The sequence below is a fragment of the Pyxicephalus adspersus genome, chromosome 2 (assembly GCF_032062135.1).
Source record: "Pyxicephalus adspersus chromosome 2, UCB_Pads_2.0, whole genome shotgun sequence".
NCBI lineage: Eukaryota > Metazoa > Chordata > Amphibia > Anura > Pyxicephalidae > Pyxicephalus > Pyxicephalus adspersus.
In genome coordinates this window covers 89581681-89591916 of record NC_092859.1, presented here as the reverse complement: position 1 = coordinate 89591916, position 10236 = coordinate 89581681, and the positions used below count along the sequence as shown (strand labels likewise).

The following is a 10236-nucleotide window of genomic DNA, read 5'->3' as shown; positions in this document are numbered from 1 at the left end:
TAGGTTTGACTAGTTATTTAGTAAATGAGCCTTGTCGTGTGATGGCAGTTACAAAATGGACAATTCATTGCAGGGTCACGTTATTGGCAAAAAGTTAAGTATTGGACAAGCTAGGATATTTTTAGGATGTCTCTTAGTAGCGGACACACTTTTCCATTTTTGAGTAATTTTTATATCTCAACTTTACTTGTCTTCCACAGGCTTTGGCTTTTTTGTTGTTGAATTTTTTTTGCTTCCAGAGTTTAGTTTCTTTTTAGTATATTTCACATAATCTGGTATTTCTGATGACATAAAGAATGACAGCCAATACATTAGCAAACAATTGATAACATGAGACCAAAACAGGAAATAAAATATTTTTATTGAATATTTGCTGAATATGTCAAGGTTTTTAACAACGACCTGAAAACTCTACTGTGGGAATCACTACACAAAGTGAAACTAAATTATAACCACTTCATCAAAAATGAAGGCTTACACAGCAAACTTTGTTAGCCCGCGGGTCACGAGCAGTATGGCAAGATAAAACACCCGAACATTTCTACGAGATACAAGAGAAAAACTCACACATAGAAACACTCAAGCAGGCAGTAAGTATAGACAAAGGCAACTAGGATTTCTACAGCATCAGATTCTAATACTTTACACAGCTTTGTCCAAAAGGTAGATGTGGCTTTTTTATGGAATAAACCGTATACTGATCAAATAGCACGTTCAGTAATCCAAATTTCAGTTGTATCATAAATTTCGGCAGTACAGTAGAAGCAAATCAAGAGATAGCATTGTATCATGGGTGGCATGAACTTGCATTTTGAACATACCTGTTAAACATATGGACATAGGTTGAGAAAACAAAATAAGCTGTAATAGTATGATGAATTTTGGTCAGTTTTATATTAGATATGTGTCACCTTACTATTTCAGAATATGCAGCATACAGTTTGTCCTCTTTAGGGTATGTACACACTTATGAGATCTTTTAAAAACACAAAGTGTCTGCCTTTATTGGCCATACTGCGACAACTAATATATGGCAGGAAGGTACTAAAACTGTATTGTGTGTATATGTTACAATACTCACACATATACACATCAAAATAAACCAAGCTTATCCAAAGTGTGATCATCTTTTGAGAACCATTATTAAATACACATATGATATCCCCATCAGGTTAGCTTTAAACAGCATGTTTACGAACCCACACCAACCAATCAGATTTTAGTTACCTAAATCCGGGGAATTAAAATTGTTGTTTATTGGTTGTTATGTATTTGTTTGTAGTTTGTTATTTGCCTTTAATAGGTATCACAATGGAAAGGCAATTCCCTCCATAATTGCTCTAGTGTGTATATACTCTAATTTGTGCCTTTTAAAAACCCATACAACAGGGTACCTACTGTTGTTACCATTCTTCAAAGCAGCTAAAGGAAACCTTAAATTAGTTTCTGAGGAACTACACATCCCTGCATGACCTGACAGCGTGTGGCCCACAGTGTGTGCTTGGACTTGTAATTCATCAGTGGGCAGACATTGCCCAAAAGTAGTTTGGAGTAAGACCGTTTTTGACACACTGTCCAGTAATAAGTTAATAAACCTGTCAGGAATATATTACAATTACATGCAACAGTACTGATATCAAACAATACAAACTGCTGTATGTAAAATTGTATATTTTACCTTGCCGTTAGAGGATGATATCATTTTTCATTGACACCAGTTAACTAAACTAAATGCAAGGTGGCTTTAATTTACAATATCAAATCTGTACCCACCTTACCATCTTATAAGAAAAAAAAAAGACACATTATAATCACCTTCTGGGCAATGAGAAAAAGTCAGTTAATTTATGCTGCTGTCCAAGGTCTATCCACCAAACGATATGTATAAAGGATATAGTCTACAATATGTATTGATATTTATATGTTCTTTATAATATATATTGATATATCATTTATGGGTTTATATTGCACAGTGCTCAGTACATTGCTGTGTGATCTACCTGTTCTTTGACCAAGATCCAGCATAGCTCCCAGTCTCTAATTGGTCCGTAGTAACCTGTTTGTGCTATGCTCCCCTGCAACAGTGCAGTAGAAAGAGATGGCAGTATCAGTACAATATCACTATAGAATTAATTGATTGCTATTCACTGAGAGAACTAAGTTTTATCTAAGCACACACGGCAGTCACAGTGATACACAGAGCAGTCGTTTAAGACTTATGGAATGACTAATAGCTTCATAATAGTGCCATTTACTACATAATAACATTGAAAACATTTAAAAACTCCTCCTGAAATGAGCATCTAGTATACACAAGAGGGTGCTCCAGTTTGCTAGCACTTGTTCTTTGTTTTATACCATTTTTAAAGGACAAATTAAAACTCATTATACAAATAGTAAATATATATAAAAAAATTTCAATAGCTGATTTGGCTTACTTGAAGTGCATTCAGAATTATGGCTAAATTAGTTTAGTCTTTATATATATATATATATATATATATATAGAGAGAGAGAGAGAGAGAGAGAGAAAGAGAGAGAGAAAGAGAGAGAGCAGGAGAGGGAGCGAGAGAGAGAGAAAAAGAGAGATAGAGACAGAGAGAGGATTGATAGATAGAGGGTCACAATACTGTTTGTTAACTATGAAAACGTAACTGTGTATTCATTGCACAATGCTTTCCAGCAATGTTTAGTATGCCTCACAATCTGTCATTATAACAAGATATATTTTTTTTTTACAACAAACACACATATATATGAATTATGTCATGTGTAAACACATGGATAAATCACAAGATGTACATTCTATGTAAAGTTACAATTTACAGAAATGAGCAAGGTTTGCAAGAAAATATCATGAGATGTTGTGATTGGCACTAGCCAATAAATATATATATATATAAATAAATATACATATATATATAAATATATATGCAAACCTTTCACTCAGATCTAAGAAAATGTAAGCTTTATTTTTTTTCAACACAATAATATATATATATATATACACACGGATAGCTTGGCATCTAGTGACCAGATCTCTGGAGGATAGTCATGCATTTTTTTTAGATCAAACTTGTTGCTCCTGACTGAATTCTACACACATGTGAACTTGAAGATATGGAATGTTGCCTGTCTTGTATGTATCTGGTCAACCTTAGATTTAAGTTGTCCTTTAAGATGTCAGTGCAACTATACTAGTGCCTTAAAAATTGGAATTTCTCCTGGAATGCGGGCGATACAATAGATAACCTGTAATATTATCAGCTCTTCTATATTTAGTCAATTTACATTTTTTTTAAAATAGAACATCTTATTAAAAACATTGAAGTATACACATAATAAGAAACGCTTACAACATACAAATACACAGACTAGAAATCAATGTTGGCATACTGTTATATACAAGAATGTGTTAACAACAAATTGATTCATGCTCTATCTACACATCATATTGCTTAAAAGAAGAGTAAGAGGGCAGTTTTGTGGCGCACAATTGGGTTTCTTTTTGAAGAAGAACATTTAAATTTGTGCAAATAAAATGAATTAGATACAAATGACCTGAATCAGGAATGCATGGAAAGACATGAAAGGACCCATACTACTGAGGTATTTACACATACTGGCTAAAGAGCACTATGTGGGCAACGGCAGATAGAATTCGTTTTTTATTTTTTCACTCCAAGCATTACATCTACTTCTTCCTCGGGTTGTAAAGTGTGCCACTGTGCAATGGGTCGTCGTGGGTTGGCCAACATGTCCGACCAATGCCGGAGTTCTGCACCAGTGCTGTTGTATCCTACAAACACCTTTCCAATGGCATCATTTTTTCCAATCTTGTCATAGTCCAAAACTGTCACAACAACCTGCACTTTCTGTAAAAAAAGAGATAAATATGAGTGTGTAATAATAAAAAACAATTACACGTTTATTATAATTTAGCACAGCTGAGCTTTTAAAAAGGTAAAGCAGAATGATCCTTAGCCAGCCTAACTGGCTTAGTCAATTAGGCACTCATGTGATTGCTGCAATAAATGAGAGCAATTTAATACAAGATTAAAAATGTTCAGTTTGCACAGTGATGTAATTACCTGATCATATACAAGAGAAATGAACAAGAAAAAAATAAAGCTTTTTCTTCTTGCACATTGGAGGATAGTGGTGAACACAGTGTCACCTTATTTACTACTGAACAATCATTTTTGTAAGTAAACTCCTTTGTATATCAACTCTTTTGACAACTTTAAGCCATTTGATGGGAAAACAAAACATTGAAAATGAACAGTTGGTTTCTTTTTGGCTGACTCAATTACTTATCAGCTTGTAAAAGAATGCAGTAAGACTGCAAACACACGTTAGATTTTTGTCGTTGGAAAGTATCTTTCACCAATTTATCCAAGGACATAACACTGAAAGATGAATGAGCGCTGTACAGACAGCGCCATTCTGCTCTTTGGAGATGGGAGGGGGGAGAATGAGGTAGAGGAACCGTGCTGCACTCTCCTCTCTTCATTTGCAAACTCCTCAGGTCCGGAGTTTGCCTTATTTTAGATTGTCAACCTGTACCATGTATTCCAATTGGCTAGTCTACACCAGGGCATTTTCTTTGAGGCACGCTCCTAAAATTTCTTAAGGAGTGGGTGATGTTGAAAGGTTTATCAAACTGCAACTAGGTGATACATATGAAAGACCAATTCAACGTTAACAGGTTTATGAATAATAAATAATACAATATATATATAAATATATAAAACATAATACAATATAGTATACAATATAATAATACTAATACAATGGTAATAATTATTCTGTTATGGAACTAGTTAGGAGGCTGCACTGTGACTGGCAGTAAAAGTCTTGCAATAATGATTGGGAACCACAATGATTCAGTCCTGATCGTGTCAATACCATGACAGTCAATCATGGTAATTTTACGGGGTTCTTTTCATAAAAGTCCTACTGCCTAAGCTGTCTTGAATAAATATGAATAAAAGTTTAAAAGTTTTAGGTTGTAAAGTTTGTAAGTTTGTGTTTATTTAAACTTTTTTCAATTTGTTAGCATACACTAGAGTAAATGTATTTTGAAATTTAAACTGTTTACAAAATAAAAGGCTTTTCTGTAAAAAGAAAAAGAAGTAATACAAATAAAAAAAACATTGAGGATTTTTATATATGATATATATATATATATATTATAAAATTACCAGTGCATCCAGACCCCATTATACTCGTATTTGATTTGGACCTCTAGGTTAAAGTTTTTCTCATGATAAAAAGTTATTTTCTTACAACAGCAATGTGACATAGAAATATTACCATATGCCCTATCTATTTATGTGATGTGTGAGTTTTAATGATAGATCCACTTTCACAAAACCTGTGGAGAAAATATTCTGGCTATGTGAACCAACATAATGGCATTTCTGATGAGAATGAATATATAACTATACAGTCTTTATATCTGGGAAAAGAAGCTCCACGGATCCACCACATATCTATTCTATGGCAGGCAGATTATGATAAGGCAAATTACCTGTCAAATGTGACATTTTGAAAAGAAGAAAAATCTCATTTGCTTTTATCCATATAACATTTATCAGGACACCTCTTTCTATTTAGCCCTTTATGGTCCTATTAGAGCCTGTATTATTTAAATACAATGTCACATATGGGTTTGGCAATCCTATTATGACATATTGCTCAAGATGGAATTTTCAGACCTATTTCTTCTAGAACATAGTGGTGGATAAAAAAAGTTCACTAATTAGAGAAAAGTGACTGAATAGTCCAAAAAGGCCGGCACTCATATTTTACCATGTTCAATGCTACATGCATAGTTAATGATAAGGCCTTAAAAGGGATACAAAGTGATTCTGATGAATCATTTTCAAGGTCATCTGAGAACATGGCAATTAAAAGCCTTAATACATGCACTTGAAAACAGAACAAGGCAGACAACATGTTTTGATGCTCCAAGGTGATGTTTAAGATTACCTGAATTTGCTCAAATGGTACTTCAAAGCTGAAAGACTCATTGTAGTAGGGATTAAGAGTATTCTTCTTAATAGTTGTCTTCTTTTTCTTCAGTCTCTTGCCATTCTGCATGAGATGAATTTTCACATAGGGATCTGAAAAGATTTAAATTTAATTAGAAGCGCATAAACTGAAATCAAAGGTCTGTGAAAAGGTATTTAACATTTCTGTGCAAACATTTGTTAGCAGTAGGTTATAAGACCAAAGCTTGTTCTAACAGTTAACCCATGCAAAACAATCCTGCATAAGAATTTGTGAGACTTTTTTCATGATATGCATTTTATAGTTGTCTACACAAGTCATTAATCGATCTGAACTTCAGGCAGATAATAAAGGCACAAATTAATGCGGCTCTGCAATCAATAATACATCCTTACATGGAGTTTTGCACACAATAAAGGTGCTTATGACCTAGTATTAGCCTCTTGCAGAAAAGGGGGACCAGCACAAGTATACAATCAGGTATACTGCAGTGAAAGAAGCAATAATTTAAAAGTAGACAGCACGGTGACAGAGAGATGATCCAATCACTGTACTGCTTCTTCTTTCACTTTTCAATCAGTGGGTGGGGGTATGTGAGAGTGAAACTGTAGCAGAAAAAAATCAGGTCCCCTTTTCCGCTTGAAAGGGCCAGAAATGTCCACATAGGAAGGAAAAAATTAAACGTGTTATAAATATGTTTGGCTGTTTGTCTTAAGTTAAACTTTTTGTTCATTAGTTGTTGAACTCAAATATTTTATAGTTTTAGAAAGAGCACAGAAGTGTTGGAAGCTCTATTAGGTTTATACTTCTGTGTGTGCCCCCCACCTTCTGCCCCAGACAGACGAACAAGGTAGCATCAATCCCACCAATGTAAGGGACAGTTTTAATTCGGCATATTGTCACCAAAAACCCCAAAAAAGATTTTCCCTACTACTACAACTACTTGTTCTGGTGACAAATGTAAAGCATTGGGTTGTGTTTCATTGCCTTTCCCAGGATTAAAACATTTCCGGAACAGAATAAGTGTAGCTTGTGTGCAGCAATGTCTTACGGAGAAGGATTGGCCCTAATGATCTTACATTGGAAATTTATGATGCATGTTAGTAGGGGGAGGAGATGATCTTCATGGCATTTCTTACAACCTGCTTCCTTCACTTCTGGGTCGAAGCCCTCTTTAAACTCATTGCATAGGCTATATGAAGAATTAAAGCCAAACTATAGCACAAATGTTATTGTTTTCTGTATTATCCAGTGCTGGTTAAAGCCTCTCTTCAAGCGCCAGTAAAAACCTTTTTTCCAAATACATTTCTACCATCACAGATAGAAAATGAAGGATAACTCCCCAAGAGTCACAAACAGAAAAAAACATTATATATATAATATATGTCCTATTAAACAGTAAGCATTATATACTATAACTACTCCCCACTTTATTTCATATAAAAAAAGAGATCTTTCATGTTTAATTTTATTTCCGTTCTTTGTATATTGCGTTATGTTATTTTTCTTTATATGTTGTTTCCTTCTCTTTTTCAAGTATTATCTTTATTGGAAAATCCCCAATAAAACGATTACAAGAAAATTGCTTTCAGAAGATGTATATAGATGGAGGAAATACGCATGAATGGATCTGTACCCTAGAAAATGTGCAGAGAACATACCAGAACAACATTCTCAGTCTATTTAAAGGATAGCTTTTTCACTGTTTATTAAACAACAGAAATCTGGGAAGTTAATGTCTGGGCTGTTCAGTGGGACATAAACTTTTATTTTAACTTTAACTCTATCAAAATCTTTTTTTCTAAACTAACTGGCGCCACAGAAGCAGCAAATGCAATTACAACTTTACAGATATTACAGACTAAAATTCCAAGCAAGAAATGTGTGATTCACCCCGTGTTGGAGAGTTTGCTTTTATGTGACATTTTTTTATTTTGCAGTAAAAGCTTAGCAGGCAGTAAACACATTTTTTACTTTTATGATGGCATGTTCAATCAGAAAAGCTGAAAATGATGAAAATACAGTTTCATTCTAAATTGTGTCTGAATGTTCAGGCACCTGGTAAGGCACACTTAAAAAACAAAATGTAATACTGTAAAGTTCACTAGCCCTGTGGAATATGCTGCCCCTATGCTGCAGCATCAAATGCATGCTATAAAATATCCCCGCAGACATTGCTCTCTTGAGGCACTGCAAGCATGAATACACACAGGAACAGATGGCTTACTATCTTCACAGAAGCCAATGAAAGGGGGAATGGACGGCTCCATGGATTTGGAGATATTGAAAAATCTTTGACAGCACAATTCATTAGATCAGTGACCAATACGCTACATGAGAAAAAGTCAAAAATACATGCAAGAAAACCACAAGGGAAACGCAGGTTAGGTATTACTAGAAAAATGAAAAACATATTTGAAAAAGGTATTATGCAGTGACAGATGTTAAAATATTATGAAATGTTCTCCATTGTTAAGGCTATGACAACAGTAAAACCAGAGGTAAGATGCAGTGTTCGGTTTAGGCAATTTTAAAAATTCAAAGCCAACGTTATCTCCCCTTTATTCATTAGTAGTAAAGCCAAATCATAGCTTACATGGTATCATACAGAAACTTTCTGTAACTACATTGGCATTATTATTTAATATTATTACACAGTATTTATATAGCGCCAACATATAGCTATTGGGAAATACACATGTGATTTACATGATATAGAGTGTGCTGATTACAAATCTGAACTCAGAATATACCTTTGACATACAGATTTTAAGTTATTGACGTGCTATAGCTGTTCAAATGGCCGGTAATTGGGTAATGTATTTTTACATGGGAACATTATAACAGTTGCAGCTACCACTATGCCTGCTGCCGCCTCAGCTGAATCACGCCCCCTGGTGGCATGTATGTTCCAGCAGCGGCTGGGCATGTTTGGGCAAGTCAGTGAGCTGACGTAAGAAATAGGTATATAAGGCAAGATGGATCAAGAGCTTGTCTCTAGTGCGAAACCATTCTATTGGATAGTACAGCTAGGCCATAGTGAGTCTGTTTTGAGCTAAAGATGAGTAGCGCAGCTGTGTTAATAAACCTGACAATTTTACCTTCCGCCACTTCATATTAAACTTGGATTAATTAAAAACTTTGTTGTTGCATTGGATCGTGATGGTATGGGTTTTCAGAATCTGAAGGACAAGTTTGGAAAAGTTATAACAGATACTAAACTGAAAGCAGGCAAGATGCCACATTCAGAGACTCAACCCACTTGAACTTGCAGTTCAGGATTCATTTGTGTTAGTTGCACAAAACTTTCTGAACAACCAGTGAGCTGAAAACCATGCTGAACAACTAGCTAACAGCATACCATCAACTTGGCTACCGAATGTCACTTAAAATTATTTTCTTACATCCCCATCTGGACTTCTTCCCACAAAATTTGGGTGATGTGAGTGATGAACAAGGGGAGAGGTTCCACCAAGTTATTTCTGTTATGGAAACATGTGCAATACCAACATGACGGGAGACTACTGCTGGTTTCTGCAACGGGAGACAGCGGAGAGCCACAAATGCAAAAGCAAGTGCCTGAAACACTTCTGAAGTGTACATGTGTGTTGAAGAAGAACTCAGGGTAATTATGTGTAATTGTATATGTTGTTGCAACATATAAAATTACATTTTTGTAATGTCATGAAACAAAATGAGGCAAAAGTTAGTTATGTATAGATATTATATAGAAACTGCGAAACAAGAGAATGTAGTTAATCACCTAATAAACTAAAGATCCTGAATTCCTAGGCAGAAGGGGACTTCAGATTTGGATTCAGCGCACTTGATTTAGTATAGGACATATAGATTACACCAAGTAGCAGACAATAATTATTTTTGTGCACTGTAATCTATAAATGCAGAATTTTACTGTTACTATGAAGATTCACAATCTATTCTTAAAGCCCAATTGAACTTTTAGCTACGTAAACTGGGAAAAGAACCTGTTCCCCTACCATCCTGCAGCAGAAAAGTACCCTTCCTTTGTGCATTGAAGCAGTGGTGTCTCTGCAGTGGTCTGACAAAATTCTGCTGTCTGAGTCCGAATCAGCAAAGCTTACACACCTTTCCAAATGATCTCTAACACAGAGTGTTACAACAGAATATTTAGTTTCGTCATCTCTAATCAATTTTAAAAATACCTGGTGATACTGATAGTATAGATTTTCTGGGTGCCCT

At 34.9% G+C, this 10236-nt stretch overlaps 1 protein-coding gene across 3 annotated transcripts in view; it reads right to left on the bottom strand.

Moving 5' to 3' along the window:
* Positions 1 to 342: 342 nt before the first annotated feature.
* Positions 343 to 10236, bottom strand: part of SYT1 (synaptotagmin 1) — a 285194-nt gene continuing 275300 nt past the window's right edge. For all 3 annotated transcript variants that reach the window (XM_072401415.1, XM_072401412.1, XM_072401413.1), the window contains 2 exons: positions 5995 to 6128; positions 343 to 3875 (listed from right to left, as the gene is read on the bottom strand). In XM_072401415.1, coding sequence (XP_072257516.1) covers positions 3669 to 3875; positions 5995 to 6128 — 341 coding nt within the window. In that variant the 3' untranslated portion in view covers positions 343 to 3668. The remainder of the gene's footprint in view (positions 3876 to 5994; positions 6129 to 10236) is intronic.